Below are 22,539 nucleotides of genomic sequence, written 5' to 3'. Positions count from 1 at the left end.
CTTCGCCTCAACGAATGTATCGACTGACCTCGTCACACTCGGTTGACAGTTCTAGTTTTCTAGATCACAACCGAAATCCGAACCTTCACTATGCTCGTATTGACCATGAACAACAGCACCTACAGCATCAGAAGGCTCAACCTCCGCCTGTAGAGTCACAACATCAACCGATCTATGCTTCTTGTATGGAGTGTATCATGCAAGACATGAAACCTCCATAACAAAAAGCCCGTGCACGACAAAGTCGTGCGCGGAAGAAATCTTCGAATCGGGCCAAGTTGTACCACCAAGCAAGTTTCGACAAGCAAAGCTCATTCGATCACGATGAAATTCATGTCTAGACTAGAATCTCGGTACTATTCTGTGTTGTTCTTGGTTACATCAGTTCCGATTGTCTCCGATGCGTTTTCTTTCGAGTTTATACGAAAAGCAATATTCAGGTGACTGCGTGCTCTCCGCAAACGTACACACGACTGGTTGATTCAACTTTGTTTTTCAAATTGATCGTTGTTAAATGCGTTTCGATTCGTTTATAATCAAACCTAGCTTTTTTCACAGTCGACGTTGAGCAGAAATAAACGGATAACCAAACCCAAAACACTAACAACTCAAAAACCATACAGACTAACCATTTCAAAACAATCGATAGATGTCATAGCAGGAAGATGTTTAACAATTCTACAAATAGTTACCTACAAGAACAGTAAAGTAATAGGTGGTTAAAACACAGTTCAATAATCAAAAATAAATAGATCATGTAAGGATAAATCAAAACCAAACGGCCAACTACAGATGAAAATAGCAGGCTTAGTAGCAACAAAATCAAAAGTAAGCTTAATCTAAAACACTACTGTTGGTGCTGGACCAAGCAGGTGGAAACCGGTGGGGTGGTTGCTAATTTTCGTCATATTTAATTACCATTGAATCAAAGCCTTACGAAAAACACTTCACTATATTTTGCTTACCCATACCAGCAAGCCATGAGCTTTGCTCCATCTGTTTCTACTTCATTGGTACAGAACCGGTAGTTCGTTGTGTAGTTCTAAATCGAACTAGAGAAAATCCATCAGCAGTGTTACACTGGTGTTACAGTTTTGAACTGATTTTCGCAGCTATGGTCCAGATTATTATATTTATTTAACAAATCTATACTTAACCCTATTCCGGAAGAACTTTGTCACACTTCTCACGATTACAAGGAATCCTCGTAATTAGACCATATTTGAGTTATGCTGAACTTTTTAAGTTCATCTAAATTGAACAATTAGGTTTTGAACGAAAATGACATAACCTCACGAAATGAGCTAGCTGAACATTGTTTGACAGTTATCAGCTAGGTTTGTAAACATGTTCATTCCGTGTCATTCCATTGTGTTCATTAGGTTTTGCACGAACATAACATAACCTCACAAAAATGAACAAAATGAATCAATTTTGACAGCTATCAGTGGTTTGTTTATGTGTTCATTGCCTTCATTCTAATTTGAATGCGTGTTAATAGATATGTAAACAAACCACTGATAGCTGTCCAAAGATTTGATTCATCGACAGTTCATTTGTGTCGTCATCGTGCAATACCTAATTGATAGCAATCAAGCACGAACTTCATTTATCACCAGTTCAATCGTGATGCCATTATCTCGGTACGCCACTGCGAAAACGATGTTGAGAAAATCAGTTCAAATCTGTGTATTCGTTAATCAAACAATCTATAATCAAATTATGATAACATTTTCAGTTGTTCAGTTGAATATTGGTAGTTGCAAACTCACCGTTATTGATATTTATCCAAAGAGGACATTCGAACCAGAATTAAATATACCTCAATTGAGACAACCGCCCACATTGTCTCCCAAGCGGTCTACCGAATTCTTACTCGATTGTTCGTATTTGATTACTCGGTTAGCAATAACATTATGAATGTCATTGAATTTTCTCTCTTGTTACACTTAAGTTAGAGGAATGGTTTCTTAAAAATTTCACCAGTTTGTGTTGGAATTTGAGGAAGAACTGACCATTAACTAGTTCTATCTATCCGAAGAACTAAGATTCAGATTACCAATTTTATATATCTAAAGTTTCCTAATGAGATGAAATAAAAAATCAGCACGTACCCAACCAGTCCCACGTTCTCGCAACAACGGACTGAGTAATGAATTATTACTCTAATGCTCGTTTTTGAGTGCTCGATTAACCCGATTAGGCTTTCTGACAGCTCACTTACAACCACAAATGCAAATGAGATTGATTTGTTTTTATCAGGAAAGTATTGGCCAGCCATTTTTCACTAGGGTCGCCGGTCATTTTTCACCGGGCATAGAAACCACAATTGGCACAATGACGCTTAAATGAAATGTAGAGGCGCTGCTTGTTTGGCGATGATACTTTCAGCAAGATAACGGTTTCGTATGAAAACGGGCAAATCCTTTCGAAAAATCATAGTAGAAGTGGAAGAAAAAGTTTTTACTCTGAAGTGGTCATGTTGATTTTAATTTATTGTGCGAAAACTAACGTTTATTTAGAATACTGTGTCGGAAAATAACCATCGATCTGTCAAAAATAACCATACTTGTGAGCAGGGTTATTTTTGACAACATCAAAATAACCGCTCGAGTGTCAGATTTCAACCAAAAGTAAAAATTAACCGCGTAATGGTTCACAGCTTTAATATAAAAGTCAGGCGACTTACGCTATGGAAGAATCCAATCAGAGTGATCACCACGAGATAGCGTTATGGGGATTCTTTCGACATATCCCATGTATTTAGCATAGTTTTTAAACAAGTTTTTCAATTTACTTGAGTTTGAACGAATGCAGATGGAAAAACCTTACAAATATGAGTAAAAAATGATTATCAAACATAAGATTTAAAATTATCCTATTGAACAATCCAATCAGCGTGGTCACCCCGAGATAGCGTTATGGTGATTGTTTTGACATATCCCATGTATTTAGAAAAATTTTTGACGAATTTTTCAATTTACTTGAGTTTAAAAGAATGCAGATTGCAAAACCTTACAAATATGGGTAAGAAAAACGATTATTCACGTGTTGTCATCAAACATATGATTTCAAATTGTCCGATACTCTTGACAATCTTGGATGAAATTTGAAATTTTCAGTTCACATACAGATTTGATTTCGATTATAAAACATGAGTAAATAGACTAATTATAAAACTTTGGATAATAATTTATCAATTAATCTCAGAATCCAACCCAAAAAAAACAAAGAATATCCCAAATATGAAAACAGTACCCAACCTCACTTCTTCGAATTTTGTATTTCATGTTACGATATCTCCATAAATATCAATCAAACATACCACGGAAAGTTACTGAATCATTAATGATCGATTTTTTAACCAAATTTTCACACGTTTTTATATGTTACTATTCGATTCATAAGAAATAAAACCCTGCATTTTGTTCGATTCTTCAAGCAAAATCTTAAAATTATCACCATCGCTTAGTTCAAAGCTCGCCACTCGGGCAGCGCAGCGATCGCAAAAGAGTTGGTTGGATTCTTCAATACACTTGAAAACCTCGGATGAAATTTAAAATTTTTAGTTCACATACAGATTTGATTTAGATGATAAAACATGAGTAAATAGACAAGTAAAACAACTTTTGATCGTAATTTATCAATTGATCTCAAACTCCAACCATAAAAACAAAGAATTTCCCAGATATGAAAACAGTACCCAACCTCACTTCTTCGAATTTGATATTTCATCTTACGATTTCTCCATAAATATCAATCAAACATACCACGGAAAGTTACTGAATCATTATTGATCGATTGTTTTACCAAATTTTCACACGCTTTTTTTTGTTAGTATTCGAGTCATAAGAAAAAAAACCTGGCATTTTTTTTTTAATCTTCAAGCAAAATCTGAAAACTAACACCATCGCTTAGTTCAAAGCTCACCAGTTGAGCAGCGCAGCGATCGCAAAAGAGTTGGTTGGATTCGGGAGTTTCTCTTTGTTTACTTTCTATTTAGATTCCCTCTCAGCAGGCCGTTCAATTTTGTTGATTTTTGAGCACTTGTTGAACGATATATTGCACGAAATATTCGTTCAATTTGCTGGAACGGTTTGTTGTTGTTTTTTCTCTTGTAAAAATAGTGTGAAAATTAAGTGTTACCGTTCCATAGAAAGAAAATTTGTTGTTATTCTACGTGAAGAAGAAGTATTGTGCAGGTATGTATTGTTAGTTTAAACAAATAAGTTGAAAAAACTTCAGAAATTCTGCAGTAAAACTAGTCCAACGGGGCTCCAACTCCTCATGTTAAAAATGGCTCAACAATGGACCTCTGTCTGCCGGGTTTGTTGAACGAAAAAAATGGCATTCGGTTCAACGGTCTGTTTCAAAATCGGCAAACGAAGGTCCCGTGTTGGCCTCCCGTTGAACGATTGATTGGACTTTCATTGGACCAATGATCCAACGTATTGGACCAATGAAGGACCACCGTTGAACGTTTTTTTCTAAGTGGGTTATTACGGTCCACTCGGTAATCCCTCTCTCTAATTCTTTACATACTGAACCCATCGAATTTCGATCTGTAGTTAAGAAATTGTTGGAAAATACAGGAATAAGTCGTAATAACTGAAAGAGTAAATAAACAAAGAGAATCGGTCAGTTGCACTTGGGACCTTTTCTAATGTTCATCGAGAAGTGTGAACACAGATTGAGAATTGTGATGTCGATAATGTAAATGATGTAAAATCGATAGATTAGTCGAGCAATCGATTGATAGCCAAGATAATCGACTAATTGAAACTAATATTCTATTTTTGAACTAATCGAATAATTTAAAAAATTCAATTGAAATAATCGAATAATTAACTGAATAATCGATTAATAACCAAGATAATAGATTAAAATTTAATCGAATAGTTTTAAAATTATATTCGATCATTGAATAATCGAGTTACTCGAAAAATCCGACATCCCTACAATGTAAAATTGAGAAAAGACCTTTATTAGTCACTGGTCGACTGTGGTTTCTAAATAGCTGTCCGGTTCTGGATGCTATAGTAACCGAACAATATCCTTCGCTTGCTACACATAACTGTTCATTCAGTTAGTGGGCGGATCCAGTCAAATCCATATTTGGCCAAATTGTTACCGAAAAATTTATATTCCTTTTACATAAATCAATTGAACGCAATTTTCATTGTTACCTTCTGTACTAATTCGAAGGATGAAAGTTTCAAAATAAAGTTTGCAACTACGATAAGCTATGAACCAATGACACAGGCTTTATTTAAAACAAAATCATACACTCATAGAACAGTAATAATAAACATAACATCTAACATAACGAAAACAAATAACCAACAAACACAAAGTCAACATATATTAATGTCTTATATGAACATTTTAGATGTAGCAGATAGACAGATAGTCAATGAAATATACATTCAACAGAAAATACAAACCAGTACTCAGAAAATAGACAGTATACAACATTTATACAGATCGAAAAATATACTCCCAAAATCCGAAAAATAAAATAAAGCTAATTCCCGTATAATCATGCTAAGTAATTAAAACCAAAACATACAAGCAAAATTAACAAACGATACAGGTGAGTTTATCCTAGAATTGTACGTTAACCCAAGTACTCAGATAGTTACTTACAACACAGAGGACACGGTCCGAAAGTCCAGACTTACTACCTACTGTTACTTGTACTTACCTTACTAATAGCTCTGCACTGTTACCACTAAATACAACTAACTGGTGAGACACATAATTTTTCGTTTGCACCGAGTTTACAACCGGACGCCGCCCGGAGAAACTAACAAACCGACAACCCGACCCAACCCGGACTGAGTAACTTTTTCATAACCTTCCGAACACTAACTACTAAGCTACGAAACTGTACCATATGTTGAGTTTTCGGTCGTCCGAAGTGCGAAAGAGAGAAGAGAAAATATATATAATACAAAATAAAAAACAATATTTTATATAAAAGTTGTGATTTTGTGCCAATTATCTTGTAAGCAACGTACTTATATTACTAGTATATTATTACCGATTTTAACTTTAAAAAAAAACAACTGATTATAGATAAAAATTGAATTTATTAAGCAGAAGGAAATCGATATCATAAGCAAAAGTTCGTTGTTTATACCATATTAAGATTTAGAAAAATTGAACAGATAATTCAAACTTCAGCTATAAACAATCCTTGATTTGGTGATATTAGTAAAGAGATCAAAGTGTTATTTTTAACGATGGATGCCGTTTAGCAGAAAAAACGTAATTTTTCTACTCTCTTACACAGAAGTTATATTTAATAAAAAATACAGAACTAAAATCGATGAAGAGAGAACGTAACGCTAGCAGAACTAATCTTTGAGCTATTTTTTTTCAAAGAAATTCTTCCATTTTTAAAAGAAAAGCGGGTAAAAAAAATTAAAATGATAACGCAAGAATGTACACCTTTTTGAACTTAGTCGTGATTTTTTCATACTTTTCTACTTGGTAATCGATCCTATTGTACTGCACACTGTATACCATTTCCGAATAATTCGTGTAGAATAAATGATGAATTTAACCTTAAATAGTAAATTAATGTATGGTAACGGTATGGTATTGGTACAACTTCTTTTCGAACGTTCTGTTATACAAAACTTACCGTCAACTGCTTTCCATCATTTCAAAACAAATGAACCATTATTTGCTCTCTTTCCAACTAATATCACTTAAAGCGATAAGCGTTCCAGTCGAAACCTCGAAGTGGGCTTACCCGGTAAAGCGAAAAGTGTCGAATGGTTAACACACCTTTTTTGGTTTAGTTTTCCGATATATATAGAGTACGTAGCCATCCGTATGAAAACAAACAAAACCAGTTTTGGTTGCTCCTGCCCCCCCCCCTTTACTCTGCTTGACAAAATTTTACCCTCTCGCACAGTATTCTAACCATACATTTTCCGGTTTGTCTGTTTTTGGTTTAGTGTGTATTTTTTTGCCTTTAGTAATCGTGTTTTGAATTCCGATTTCGATGTAGATTTACTAAATTTGGTAACTTTGTATCTGTTTTATTGAATTCTTTTGTTTTGTAGTTGTGTGAAAACGTGCTTTTTTACAAAACTGAAATAAATCATGTTAACTGTAAGAAAAATATCCTGAAAAATTGCATGCAGCTACGAGTGCAGCAAGTCGTTCTGTACAGTAATGAAGTGTTGATATTTTCCAAGGCGTATTGTCTGTAATAAGATTTAGGTAAACATTCACTATTGTGAATCGAGAGTTCGATATTGCGATAGCATACTAACCACCACTTAGAATTAACAGTAAGTTCCCAAGTTTTTAACACATACAACCTAACCCAAGTGCCCTTGTCTAAGATCAAATTTTCGAGCATTTTGAATAATTTTCATTCGATACATGCAAACATGTTTCTAACTGGAACTATTTCTTTTTATTTGTTTTGCAAAGTGGTCATTTCTTCATCAATAATTGTTTTTTTTTACTTGATATTTTGGTAATTGTTATCTACCAAAAGGTAAAATTTAACTTGAATGACGGCATATTTCAGAACTTAACAGATATGGTCAATAACAGTAATTTGTTTTTTTTTTGTGACTGTAAAAATAAGAAAACACATACTTGCTCTTTTTTTTGCGTGGCGTGTCATCGACAAATCACGCTAAAAAAAAATATATGAACGCTAAATTCTCGGTTAATTTTTCAAAAGGGGGCAAGTGACAGTTTCTCTTAAATCACTCTCTCTTTCGATTATTGTGATGTGATTAAAAAGATTTTCTTTGATATCACTATTCTGTTTGAAAGTCTAAAGTTTCGGGTATCATTTCATGCAAAGAGTTGAGTGATAAACGTGGAAACCGCTTGGTAATTAATAGAAGAGAAAGTAAAAAAAGAGAAACTGTCACTTGCTTATACGCTCTTTTAAAAAATTAACCGAGAATTGTGAAATCAAGAGATCCGGAAAAATACACTCTTACCAGCCGCTACCTAGTTTTGGGTCAAAACCTACCCAAAATCAACTAAAGTGCATCTTAGATGCATTTTAGGTAACGAGTGATGACTTCAAAATTTAGATAAATGTACCCAAAGTGTTATGCCATTGCAAAGCACGCTACCGATTTTTTAAAGGAAGAATTGTGATATTCTCTTTGCTGGACATGTCTATCAATCTAGCCAATTCTGCCGGCTCCCTGAATTTTTCACAAGCGACTTTGGTTCAGTATTCGTGTTTAGCTTCCATTTGCTAACCGCCTAGACGTGGCAGCCCTCAGGGGCGGAGTAGACAGAATTCCCCCCAAACGCCTCGCAGTGTCTGACAGAAATTGCTTGGGTACAGCCGTTTCTATTTCATACTGTTTATATTGTCATTCATGTTTTAGGATGAATAAAACAAAACCTACATGCTGGGAATACGTTTGTTACAGTTTCAGTTCTGTTGTCGATCTCTTATATAAAATTTCCAACAGCTGACTTGCTCTCAGGGCATGTTCAGGAATGTTCCAGTTCTAGATGCATAAATTATGTCAGTTTTAAAATTTGAATCTGAAAATTATAACAAGAAAAACTGGCTGCCCAAGCATCGTGTTTCAAAATTACAAAAAAAAAAAACGACAGTGTATACCAGTTTTAAATTTGACTGTAGAGGTGTTCGAATAAATAAAACTAGAACGGCTGGATGGGGATACGTTTGTTTCAGTTTTAGTTCTGTTATACCGATCACCCATATAAAACTTCCAGCTGCTGAAGTTTTAGATGCTTTTATGACAGTTTCTGTTGTCATAAAAATGAGTCTGAAAATTACGACAACAAAAATCGGCAATTCCGGAAGCACTTTACTCGTATTTCAAATATTGAAAAAAAAAAATAACAATAGTTTTAGAGCGAACTCAGCAGTTGGATGTTTTATATGAGCGATCTATAAGAGGAAATTCAGCCGCTAGTAGTTTTATATGGAAGATCTATAATAGAACTGAAACTGGAACAAATGTATCCCCAGTCAGCCATACTAGTTTTATTTATTCGAACAGTTCTTCTGTCAAATTTAAAACTGGCATACGATGCCGTTCCATTTTTTCTATATTTGAAACACGAGTAAAAACCTGCTGCCAGTTTTTCTTGTTATAAAATCCAGATTTAAATTCAAAAACTGACATAAATTAGGGCATGTTCAGGAGTGTTCTATTCCAGATGCATAATTTATGGCAGTTTTCAAGTGTTTTATCTTTGTTGCAAATATCGAAAAAAATAGAACGACAGCGTATGCCAGTTTTAAATTTGACAGTAGAACTGTTTGAATAAATAAATATCAAATGGCTTGCTGGGGATACGTTTGTTTCAGTTATATTATAGACCACCCATATGAATCTTGCAGCTGCTGAATTTGCTCTTATGCATCTAGGACTAGAACACTACTTAAAATGCCCTAATAGAACTAAAACTGAAACAATCGTATCCCCACCCACTTAGAAAAAAACGTTCAACGGTGGTCCTTCATTGGTCCAATACGTTGGATCATTGGTCCAATGAAAGTCCAATCAATCGTTCAACGGGAGGCCAACACGGGACCTTCGTTTGCCGATTTTGAAACAGACCGTTGAACCGAAATTGAAAAAACTTCAGAAATTCTGCAGTAAAACTAGTCCAACGGGGCTCCAACTCCTCATGTTAAAAATGGCTCAACAATGGACCTCTGTCTGCCGGGTTTGTTGAACGAAAAAAATGGCATTCGGTTCAACGGTCTGTTTCAAAATCGGCAAACGAAGGTCCCGTGTTGGCCTCCCGTTGAACGATTGATTGGACTTTCATTGGACCAATGATCCAACGTATTGGACCAATGAAGGACCACCGTTGAACGTTTTTTTCTAAGTGGGTAGTTTTACTGCAGAATTTCTGAAGTTTTTCAACTTATTTGTTTAAACTAACAATACATACCTGCACAATACTTCTACTTCACGTAGAATAACAACAAATTTTCTTTCTATGGAAAGGTAACGCTTAATTTTCGCACTATTTTTGCAAGAGAAAAAACAACAAACCGTTCCAGCAAATTGAACGAATATTTCGTGCAAAATATCGTTCAACAAACGCTCAAAAATCAACAAAATTGAACGGCCTGCTGAGAGGACAGTTAGCCGCTCGAGTTTTATTTATTCCAACAGTTCTACTGTCAATACGAATGAAACGCTGCTGGGGCTGCCAGTTTCTTTTGTTATTACTTCCGGATTTAAATTTTGAATGACATAAATTAGGCATCTAGAACTAGAACACTCCTGAACATACCCTTACAGTTGACCCTATAACTGTTCGAATAAATGAAACACAACCGACTTGTTGGGAATACCCTTGTTTCAGTTTCAGTTTCAGTTCTGTAGAATTCTGAGCTCTTCAGAAATTTTAACTTGCAACATGTTAGTCAAAGTATCGAATCGAAAAAAAGAAAAAAATAGTAAAAAAATTATTCACAATAATTCAATAAGCCGTGCTGATTTCTAGCGGAAAATCTCAAGTCACAAAACAAAATGCTCGAAAATTTCAAAGAAACTCCATATTTTTTAATTGGGTCATTAAACTTTAGTTTTCTTTATGCTAAATTTCAGTTGGTAAAATAGGTGCTATCTGACACATAATTAAACAAAATATATGTATTACCATCAAGGTACAAGTGTTACCTAAAAGTAACGGAAAAAGTATCAGTTAAAACCTGTTTTTAACCAAAAAATTAAGAATTAATCAGTGGCGTTGCAATTAGCAAGCTACGTGATTTATGTATGGAGTCTAGGAAACACTTTTTGTAGAATTTAATGACCCAACTGTCATCGTATTGTTATGTTTTGAACCGAAAAATCCCTGATAGCCTTTAGAGAATATACCGGATAATGGGTATTCGTAGCATAGTCTTTCGAAAAAAAATAAAGAAAATTTAGTAGATAGATTGCTCGTAGTTTTTAAACTTAACCATGTAGTGTTCGTTATTATTTCTAGTATTATTCGAAATCCTCTTCAGGAAATTTTATCGTTACTTTTGAGTTCTTAGTAGAACGTGTGTTTAACCGTTTGATCAACTTAAAAAAAAATGGAATAATGAGGTTATAAAGGCGCATCGTACTTGAGCGACTAGAATGTAGATGCCAATTGTTATGCATTCGAAACACGAAATCTAATCTTACAAGAACTTTGATCTTTTTGAGCAATATCGATTGGAAATACTTATTGGCAACTGATATTAAATCGGCAATCAATATTAAGATAAGCACAATTTCATAATTTTCATTTTTAACCTAACACTAAGTTTATTTATTGACTCAAAATGGTTTTCTTCTTATACCCATGAATTCAAACTACAGTACCTTATCTTCGCACCAGCAATTATTATTTTCAAGCAATCGATACATTGATTGTTTTACTGTTTTGTTTTCCGACTATTGGTGTTTTGGCTCGTTTTGTTCTATTCTTAGTGTCACGACATTTTTTTTGTTGACCTTTTTACGTTACCATTCACCCATCCAATTGGACTTTTCCACAGAGCAAATTGATTAAATCTGGCCATTTTTACTTTTTCTTGTTTAATTATAGGATCCCCGGTGTGGAAGCCTAGAGACATGATTAGTTTAGGTGATGCCCAGTCTTCTTCGACAGCACGTAGAGATGATTCTAGCAAGTAAACAGATTAAAAACGAACATTAATATGGTTCAATCATAAACCAAACCTACTAAGTAGGCAGAGAAAAGATTCCATAACGTGCCAAAACGCCGACACAAACTGGCATCACTGTGCAAAATTAACGGAAAATCGTGGCATGCCACAAATGGAAATGGAAGCACTTTTTTCTGACTACCGAGTGGAATTTGCTAGCTAAAATATCCGGCGGAGTTGTGTAGGGTTGCAAAAATCTTTCGTTAGTTTATGTTCTTGAGCATTTTACCGCAAACCAAGCTGACGGCGACAAAGTGAGAACGTAATGAATGATAATTGTTATGTGAAAAAATGTTCGCATCCAATGACTGAACGCGACAAGGCAAAGCAAAGGGTGTACAGCACTCATCCTTAGTAGGAAAATAACCCAAATTATCTAGTAAAGTGAATTTTTATGAGAAAAAGAGCAAAACTTAGTGATAATTTCTTATTAAAAGACGTAGTTAAGTCTGTGCAAGTTTATAATTATTATCAAAATAACACAGAAAATAAAAGAATATAAGTAATATCCACACTGACCCACTACACACAATGACAAAAAATCGTAGTACCATTGGGGAAAAATGAATGTCATGTTAGAAAATGAAGTTTCAAAGCAGACAGACTAAAAACAGTTATTTATTTTACTATGTATTTCAGATACTTTTAAATCTCGAAAAGTAAAAGAAGTACTTGCAGCTATATTAGCAGTAACAAAACTTTTACCGCTAATATTGAAAGCAATCGGTAGACAAGACCTAACATGATACTATTTGATTGTGAATTCCTATACTTTTAAGTTCGATAGTCTGTGAAATTGTTAGCAAAAATGAAAGTTTGAAAATACCATATTCAACACACAAGAAAGGGAATTGAATTTTATACGTCATAAAATATTTGATTGGTCGCATTCAAGCCCATTAGACACGTTTAACCATCTCCTAAAGATGTCGCAGCCATTTGTGTTGAACTAAATGGTAAACGAAAAAGTTATTTCTGTTGTCATCCTTGTTCTAGTGGATGTGGCGTACAGAAAATTCGATAATCACTATCAAATAATGTAGTTAATTAATGATTCTTCCTATATTGGTTCACGGATTTTTCTATATATCTAGTGATTTTAGATACAATGAGAGTAAAACAATAAACGCAAATTACAAATAAAAACCAACACGTATATCTTGAACGAAAATGAGCTAGAGTTCTCTCTGACAGAAGGCTAAAATTTCAAAATCTTGTTTGAAATTTTTAACCACATCTCCTCTCTATTGATGAAATCGTACTACTTTTCAATCGCAAGAAATTTATGGGGGACAGCACTTGGCTAAGAAATAAACAAGTAAACACGAAACTTAAAATTAACCATTTAGGCAAAAATCCTGCAGAAAACCAGTCGTACTATATAGTAAGACACGTATGTTTCCTTTTATATTAAAAAGCAAACAACAGACAACTGCACGCGTTCTTTCCTTCACAGAAGTATTTATAAATCATATACATACAAAACAAACATTATTGAAATTTAATGAAGCAGAAACTGAAGATCGATCAAATTTTAAAAAGAACAATGCATAGCGTACCAAACCGAAATATGCATCAGTAACAGATCCTTTCATTCTACTTAGCTTCATTTAGTTTACTAAACATCTCTTCCGAATTGCATCACAAAATACATAGTCTTTTATTTTCAATACTTTCGATACTGCCAAAATGTCAGTATAAGATAAATATATGGGAATTCACAAATATCAACTTAAAACTGAGTTTACCGTATTTGAGTTATTCTTAGGTGAAGAAAGCTACTAGGAAAAATCCAGTTATGTTAAGGCAGAACGAGATTTTTTTTTCGATTCGATATATGTGAAGGATCATCTCTCCTTTGCCAATAGTAGAATAATCACACGATTTCCAAAACATTATGAACGGACGCGAAGATTGTCGAGCAGTGATTGCATTAGGAATACACTTAACAAAATTCTTATAAGAAAACAAAGAAAAACAAATTACCGCAAAAAAATTGTTACTCAATCAATAATCTATGGTTATCATACACAGAAAAAAATTTATAAACAACCCGAGGTAACTACAGTTTAGTGGATCTTTATATGAAGAAACCCAAACGAAAAAGCAAAATAGGAATCTTCATTCAATCACCAAAATTCTTCTTTTCCACAAATAAAAACATGAAAGAAAAAAAAAGACACAAACACCTAAACAGATGAATGGGTAAAAAAAAACTAACTGATACAAAAACTATTACACTACCTAACACAATTAACCACACTACTTGATAGAACACTAATGATGCAAAATCAACAACCAGAACACAGCAAAAAAAATTCGACACCCTCTCTTGGTTAAATTAACCGTTAAAAGTTTGTACACTTACGGAAGTGGAAAAGAAAGAAGAAATTGTGCCAATTAATTGAGGAGAGCAGAAACAAACAACCGCATATGGGATGACGTTTAGCATGAAGGAATAGCATTAAAAATATACGCAGAAAGTGTGACCGTTCGATTGTTAGTAATCCAATATCGCAGTAAGCGGAGAAAAACATCGACGAAGAGAAACGTGTTGTGTTGTTAGATACCATATTCAATGTAAAACTACCCTTACGTTATGGGTTGACGATATGAGATAGTAAAATCATAACCGTGGTAACATCAGTTCTGTAGCAGTGAAGCGGGCGGAAAATGAATCGAAACATGCTGACGCTTGGTGCAATGTAACGCAGTTGAAAATGAAGGTGAAGCAGAATAGACACGATACTGATGATGAAGATGATAATGATGCGAGAAACTGATTCTTGTTTATTTGTTTTGTAACTTTTTGAGATGTCTAAGTATTCAATAAATAAAAATAATTATACACAAACACTAAACGATTTTTTTATCTTCCTATGCTAGAGTGTTCAAAACGAACACAATGGATGCAATCAATGGAGCAACATTGTGTATTACAACTTATGTTATTTGCAATATATTTGTCTCCTTCCCATAGAAAGGCCATACCATCACATGTGAAAATCGACTTTTCAACCGGGACTTGAAGGTATGATCTGCATATTTTATTTGACACAGTTCGTTGAGACAGCAAAATGCCTGCCTGTATACGTGTGTCTGTCTGTGTTTTTGTGGATATGTGCGTTTGTATGTGTATATGCGTGGAAAATATGTTCCAGGATATCTGCACTGATTTTCACAAATTTAAATTCAAATAAGAAGTGTTATGGTCTCATCACATGTTATTGAGTTTTATATGGATCCGGCTCCGGTTTCGTGTTTACAAGATTATGAGCGTTGAAAATTTTAAACAGTTATATAAAAGAAAACGTAGAACTTGTACATTTTCTCTTTCAAACGTTCGACTTTCAAACAAGAAAAACTTTATAATCACGTCACAACAATCGAAAGAGAAAGTCAACAAAGAGAAACTTTAACTTGCTCTTACGTCCTTTTGAAAAATCAACCGAGAATTCTCATTTTCATCAATTTATTGTCGTTGCAGCACTAATCTGCAATTCGCTGGACAGCCGCAACGACGTTGCCGAGCGACGTCAGTAAAGTTGTCATTGCTTTTTTTGACGTTTTGGTTTTAGAAAAATATAAGAACATGTGTTTTCCATTCACTTGAAATAATATTAAAAAGTTAAATAAATTTAGTGTCACACTTGATATTCCAAATGGGCAATGTAATCATTCATGTTGTACAAAAACAACATGCACTACCAAACACTGTGTATCATGCTCTTTACGCGCATTACTATTTAGAAACGGCTAAAAATTATGTTGCTACAATGTATGGCAAGAATTTATCTACAATATACGTACGGATTCGAAAATTTGAAAATGAAGGTGCCTACCAAAGAAAAAGTACGGGTGTGTAATGTCAGAGACATAACTGGATGTCGTGGATACGAATAAAACTGACACGATTTCTTTATATTTTGGAATTCGAATTCATAGCTGATCGATTGTGTGAATTGTGAAACTTTTGACGTCGATTATCTCATTTCGGATTTGCATATTTCATTGGAAGAATCTATCAAGAAGCTGTACTGGATTCATTTCTACCTTTTAGAAGGACCAAATTGTGGAATTCTCTACGATATTTAGCACAGTTTGGAACATTTTTCTCGAACGATTTTCGCACAGCAAAAAGTGCACGAAGCAAATCAAATTATTTTGGGTTTTCACTAAACTGATGATTTTTACCTTCGATTTGCAAAGAAGTAATCTTAATAGTTCTTTAGATAATATTTAGAGCCATTAGAAAGGCTGATTTTATATAATGTTGTCCACTTTTCGTTTTTTGTTTTCTTTCTCTCCAATGCAAACGACCAGAAGCTCTGTTATATGATGCAAACGCTCTTGTTTGAGTGGAAACTAGCTTTGCGGACGAACCGCAACACATCCGCTCGCAGTGCCAAATGATGCGAAACTGGTTTAATGCGTCTTCTCGCCTTGACGACCGGAAGGCAAATGAGAACTACGACCTGAGCATTTGAGGTTTTTAACCACGTAGAAAGTGCGCTCTCCGATGCCGATGTTTGAATGCGTCTTCTCGCCCCGACGTCTGCTTCCATCCAACGCACAAGATGAAATGATCGATTTTCGACCACACTCTTCTATAACGTTCAGTTGAAGATATGTGCCTGACTACCTCAAAATCGTCGTCCTTGCGCGAAAATCCCAAGCGAAAGTAAAGAGTTCTCCGCGTTGTTTTCAAATTTTGAGAAAACTTAATTTTTGAGTTGTTTGTGGTTATCTCACACTGTTCAAAATATTATCCTAAATTCCTGATCATATTTTTGATGAAATAGTGAAAGAATTATGTTGCTGCCATTAATACAAGACGAGATACTCACGATTAAGTTCTGCCCATTCTTACATATGGTCAATTTTGAAAAGGCCCCATAGTAAAGTAAAGTCTTGGCCTTACATTCTTTATGTGGAATTTGGCCTTTCTGTTTCAACACACTTCGCAGCCGATTCTTAGCGTACAGAATCATTGCATGGCTAGTACTATGGCTTCCTACTGACACTAAGAGTCCTTCCAGGTCGGGGCTCGAACATACGACAACTGGTTTGTAAGACCAGCGTCCTATGCATTGAACCGCCAACCCGGGGTAAAGTAAGTCGTATTCACGATAAAAAGCGGACACAGGTTTTTAATAAATTTCAAGTGGAAATGAGATTAGGGCTAATGCAATTGCAATTGATTCTTCATGAAGCTGAATTATCTTGGAAGACGATTGAAAGAAGGGCAATTCAAATACGGGAAAAAGAGATAGTGAAATTTATGCGAGAGCTTCTGGCGATTCCGTAGAACATTTATAACTTGGAGTTCTTAGATGAATCGTTGGGTTCGTACTTGATACCGCTGGAGTTTCTGGAGAAGATGTAATCTACGTAGATGACACTGTAACTATCTGGCTCCGCTGACTCTCATTCGCTTTTCGTACGTCGTGGCGAGCAAAAACATACTATCTGCGTACCTCATTTGGATTCTGGAACTGAATTCAGAACTTGAATTCTGGTGCACCTGAGCTCTAAACTTAATTTAAGGATTAGGATTTAGTTCCAGAATACAGGCTGAAAAGTTAAACTAAAACTCTATAATGTAATCCTAATTCTAGAATCTGGAACTAGATGTTAGGAACTGAATTCTAAATCTGGATTCTGTAACAAAAGTTTTAGATCTGAACTCCGAACCTGAATTTTGAAACAGACTTCTGAACCAAATTTAAACCCTGAATTCAGTTTTAGAATTTATTTTCTGTATTCAGAACCTGCATGCAAGAATTGAATGCGGAACGTAAGTTCTAGAACAAGTTCGGAAAACAAGTAAAAAGTTCAGTTCTAGAATTAAATTCGGAACCTGGAGTATGGAAATAACTTCTAGAATTCTAGAACTAAATTCATGAACTGCACTCTTGATCTGTATTCCGGACCTGAGTTACGCAACTCAATTTGGAGCCAGTCTCCGGTTCCCAATTTAGTTCTTGAGCTAAATTCCAGTTCCTGAAGGTCCAGAATCCAGGTCTGGTGTAGATGAACAAATGATGGTAAAAAGTACTCAACAGTTCCAAACATCGAATAGATTTCACCAACCGGTTCTTTGAAATATTTCCAAAGGATGTTGCGAAATTTTCTTCAACTCAGTATGTAAATCTAAAAACAAAACACTATAACATTGTTTGTTGTATTGTTTTACTCTCATTTGCTCAGCGTTATTTGTGTGATAGAATATGTTTGTCGTCAATAAGTCATACTAGAGTGTAGATGCGTCCCGGTTTGGCGGTTCAATGGTCTTTACAAGCCAGTTGTCGTATCTTCGAGCCCCGACCTAGAAGGATTCACAGTGTTTCGTACTAGCCATGCAATGATTTTGTACGATAAGAATCGGTTGCGAAGTCTGTTGAAACCGAAAGTCAAATTCCACAAACGAATGTGGAAGCATGTTAGCATTATTCGTATTCACATCCTCTCTGACATTACCCACCCGCCTCTTTTTTCTTTCTTTACTTTCTATTGACACAGATCAAGTCGACGTTTTTTTTCTTCATGAAACAACATACTGTAATAAAATTAGCATAATGACATTATCTGCAAAGCACATAAACTATAACCTCATGTAGAACTCACAAAATTCATGGAAATTCCATTGGCCTCAGAAAATAAATGTTAAGACTGCAAACTCTTAATGAAACTCACATTCACATATTCACATGAATATTTTCCACCCTACTTTTCACGTAGGTTTTAATGGACTGGCATTTAAAAGCTGTTCAGTGCATAATCCAGTAAGAGTTACATGTTTCATAGGTAAAATGTAATGTACTGTTCATATCACATTTACCTATCAGTTCATATCATATTTAGATACCAGAGAATTAATATTTAATACTGGTTGAAGTCTAAAGGAATATATTTCAGATTTTTATATAAATCTATAAAAGAAAAATACTATGAAAAAAAATTATTTCAGAAAATTAGCATGGAATTGCAATGGCTGAAAATAAAAAGCAACTGATAACGTCGTGGGATCTCGAATCGACAATCCGCCAGAACTCGTTTTTGTTGTCACTGCCATCCAACCGAAATCGAAGTCGAGATCCGAGAACTCCCACAGTTACATGAGTCCAGTGTCTCTAGTTTCCTACCGATTTTGAACCCGTGTTTCGGTGGACCAACGGCCTGTTTGAAGCATTCGGCAGGAGCACACTTCCGGGCTCACGCAGGCACTGGGTCCAGTCGAACAAATGGAAACTTTTATACTGGAATGGTCCGGTCGATGTAGTAAAAAATTGTAATTAAATAACATTTCTCGCAAATATTTACACTACTTACACTTTGTAGGGCACTGTTCGCCATTTTCAAAATCGAGTTTTTCACACCGGAAATTCACGTAGATTGTGTGACGGTTGGTCAATTCACGTAAACCTTAGGGCATATTCAGTAGTGTTCTAGTTCTAGATGCATAATTCATGCCAGTTACAAAATTTAAATCTGAATTTTATAACAAGAAAAACTGGCAGCCCCAGCAGTGTTTTACTCATGTTTCAAATATACAAGAAATAGAACGGCATCGTAGACCAGTTTTAAATTTGAAACTAGAACGGCTTGCTGGGGATACGTTTGTTCCAGTTTCTGCTCTATTATAGATCTTCCATATAGAACTTCTAGCTGCTGAATTTGCTCTTATGTGATGATGCACCCTATGCATTTTAGGGGGTGTCCGTATAACATTCATTTTCGTCACGTAAAATATTCAATTTGACATTTGAAACCATTTTACGTGATTTTTTCAAATAAATCGAACGTAGATTTTTATTTGAGTGTATGTACCCTTAAATGAATCATGATTTAAATTACGCATAAACGAATACCATAAACTAACTATCGACTAGATATCGTTAAACGTCCAAGAATATGGTTTGGATTATACACGAAATAGTTTATTACGATAGTCAAATGGTACATTTACTTGCGGGATCTGAACACACTTACACTTTAAGAACTCACTGTTCATCATTTTCAAAGAGGAATTTTTCACACTGGAAATTCACGTAGATTGCTTGACGTTTGATTAAATCACATATCCATTTCAAGGAATGTTCGTATAGACACGTAAAAAATTCAATTTGACGTTTGAAACTATTTTACGTGATTGTTTAAGTAACTCTAGCGTGAATATTTGTTTAAGTGTAAATTTTATATTCATTTAAATTGTATCACGACAGACTAAATCAAGTGTTTCCATACACCATCATAATACATTAATTTATGCTTGAAAATGATGCGTTAGACACACGTAGAACTGTTCAATAACAAATCTATCATATCTGACCAAAAAAAAATTTACTAAGTTTGGAGAAAATGTACATGTAAGGAATTACATTAATTCCTTTATGTAATCTAGAAAGAAATCGTCAGTATTTTTATTCCTATGAAAAAGCACATCAAAGGAATAGTTCACTTCACAAGATTTGGCTGTTTCAATCTTTCTCAGTGTATGATTTTGACATCATTCTTATTTTCAATAATCTACCACAAGGGTAAAGAAGCCTAATTGGGTAAAAACATCAATGATGATGAAATTTTTCGATACCGTGCATGATTATTATTTACATCAAGCTTCCATCAATCAGCTGTGATCTGGTCCCATCTGTCTTCGTTCTGATAGTGGTTTTTGTGAATATTACGCGATATATTTGGAATACTGTTTGATGTGTGTTATGATCAAATTCCGAGTCATGACCGAACAATAAGTCACAAGCATTAGCAGTACAATGTTTGATATAGTTGTATTTTTGAAAAACTTTATTTACAATATGCTGGCGATATTTTCATTCGGTCGCAAAAAACTGTCCAACACGCTTAGTATCTATGTCAAAACCAACACCGGAAATACTTTGAGCGTGGATTTGGAACCACATATGGATATCAAAGATGTCAAAGAGATCGTTGCCCCACAACTGGGCTTAACACCGGGTGATTTAAAAATTATTTTCGCCGGAAAGGAACTATCGGATACGATTACTATTAGCGTGAGTATTTTTGCAGGACGACCAGTTGCATCATAGAATCTATTGTTAGAAATATTTTCAGGAGTGTGATCTAGGACAACAATCGATTATTCATGCCGTCAAGGCTAGACCTAATCCGAAGAAAACAAACGACAACAAAATACTACTGAACAGCGCTATATCAGAGGAAAACCCGGATGAAACTATTTCTACAAAACCACTATGTGAAACGATGACCGACCTGCAGCTGACGGAGCCTAACGACCAGGAGAAAATCTCTAGAAATAACAGAAGAAAAGCACATTTTTTTGTGTTTTGCTCTCAATGCGAAAAGATTTGTACCGGTAAACTGAGAGTGCGCTGTGGAATCTGTAAAAGTGGTGCTTTCACTGTTCATAGAGATCCGGCCTGTTGGGACGATGTGCTGAAGAAGAAACGAATTACTGGACACTGCGAAAACTACGATGTTCCCTGTGTGGTAAACACGTTTTTTATAAGTGTTAATCGATTACAGACCCCTGAGCGTTATTTTATAGGAAAACGAACTTGGTGATCCTCCCTTCACGGAGTTTTACTTTAAATGTTCCGAGCACTCCTCCGGTGGTGAAAAGGATTTTGCTGCTCCGCTTAATCTAATAAAAACTAATCACAAAGATGTGCCCTGCATCGCATGCACTGATATCAGGTGAGTTATTGGATTGGGCTCTGAATAGGCTGCTCAATAACTATTGCTATTATTAAAATCGGTTTTAGTGACACAGTACTGGTCTTTCCGTGTGAATCTGGTCACGTCGCATGTTTGGATTGTTTCCGACAGTATTGTGTTACACGCTTACTGGAACGGCAATTCCTAGAACATCCAACCGGCGGATATACTCTTCAATGCCCTGTGGGCTGTGAAAGTTCCTATATCGAAGATGTTCATCACTTCAAGTTACTGTCGAAGGAACAGGTGCGAAGCATTGAAATTCCTTAACGAAAAGCATCTCAAAAATTAAATTTTATTTTGCAGTATGACAGATATCAGAGATTTGCCACTGAAGAATACGTACTTCGACATGGTGGTGTTTTATGTCCCCAACCGGGCTGTGGAATGGGTCTTTTGATAGATCCAGAATGCAAGCGGGTGCAATGCGTAAATGGTTGTGGTGTGAGTAATACTGGAATCTTGCTTCTAGTCGTAAATAAAACATGTGATTGCAGTTCGTGTTCTGCCGAGACTGTCTGCAAGGCTATCATATTGGAGATTGTTTGGAAACACCGCAGCCAAACTCAGAAGCCATCCAGGGATATACAATAGACCCTTTGCGGGCATCTGAGGCACGATGGGATGAAGCATCGAAAATTGCCATAAAAGTTACGACCAAACCGTGTCCACAATGCCGTACCGCGACGGAGCGAGATGGGGGTTGCATGCATATGGTTTGCACACGATCCGGCTGTGGATACGAGTGGTGCTGGGTTTGTCAAACCGCTTGGACCAGAGATTGCATGTCGGCGCACTGGTTTGGTTGAGTATAACAATTCAGTAGTACTTACCCTGCCCAGATGAAGTTTCCTTACAGTATGAGATAATTAAAAATAACTAAATTATACAGTTGTTACATTATATTTTGTGAATAGATTATATTTTGTTATTATTTAACCTTTTGTTTTGAATAATTGGTGATAATAGCTAGGATTAATGATTATTAATGTTGTATCCGGAAACTCCCGGAATGAAACTTCGGATTGAATACTTCTAGCTGTTACTTTATTGGAAGTCAATCAAAGAATGAATGAATAAAATGAGATTCATGTCAGCTGTTATATGATCGTTGGTTGCTATGATCC

At 35.3% G+C, this 22,539-nt stretch overlaps 2 protein-coding genes across 2 annotated transcripts in view; both read left to right on the top strand.

Moving 5' to 3' along the window:
- LOC131437784 (protein still life, isoform SIF type 1) overlaps positions 1 to 14,556 on the top strand; it is a 416,149-nt gene extending 401,593 nt beyond the window's left edge. The window contains 1 exon segment of the mRNA XM_058607355.1: positions 11,575 to 14,556. Within this exon segment, the coding sequence (XP_058463338.1) occupies positions 11,575 to 11,663 (89 nt within the window). The 3' untranslated portion in view covers positions 11,664 to 14,556.
- Positions 14,557 to 20,324: 5,768 nt separating this feature from the next.
- Positions 20,325 to 22,515, top strand: LOC131438339 (E3 ubiquitin-protein ligase parkin). The gene is made up of 6 exons (XM_058608291.1): positions 20,325 to 20,727; positions 20,789 to 21,184; positions 21,243 to 21,391; positions 21,460 to 21,658; positions 21,719 to 21,856; positions 21,910 to 22,515. Exons 1-6 carry the CDS (start codon positions 20,470 to 20,472, stop codon positions 22,219 to 22,221), a joined length of 1,452 nt encoding a protein of 483 aa, XP_058464274.1. The 5' UTR covers positions 20,325 to 20,469; the 3' UTR covers positions 22,222 to 22,515.
- Positions 22,516 to 22,539: the final 24 nt, after the last annotated feature.

The sequence above is a fragment of the Malaya genurostris genome, chromosome 3, assembly GCF_030247185.1.
Source record: "Malaya genurostris strain Urasoe2022 chromosome 3, Malgen_1.1, whole genome shotgun sequence".
NCBI classification, from domain to species: Eukaryota; Metazoa; Arthropoda; class Insecta; order Diptera; family Culicidae; genus Malaya; species Malaya genurostris.
This window is presented reverse-complemented; position numbering and strand designations above follow the sequence as displayed.

Bases quoted from the DNA above. Each gene is read 5' to 3' on its own strand.
- LOC131438339 (XM_058608291.1), top strand. From the start codon at position 20,470: ATGTTTGATATAGTTGTATTTTTGAAAAACTTTATTTACAATATGCTG. The intron at 21,659-21,718 runs GTGCGAAGCATT...TTTATTTTGCAG, and splicing joins AGTTACTGTCGAAGGAACAG to TATGACAGATATCAGAGATT. The intron at 21,857-21,909 runs GTGAGTAATACT...ATGTGATTGCAG, and splicing joins AATGCGTAAATGGTTGTGGT to TTCGTGTTCTGCCGAGACTG.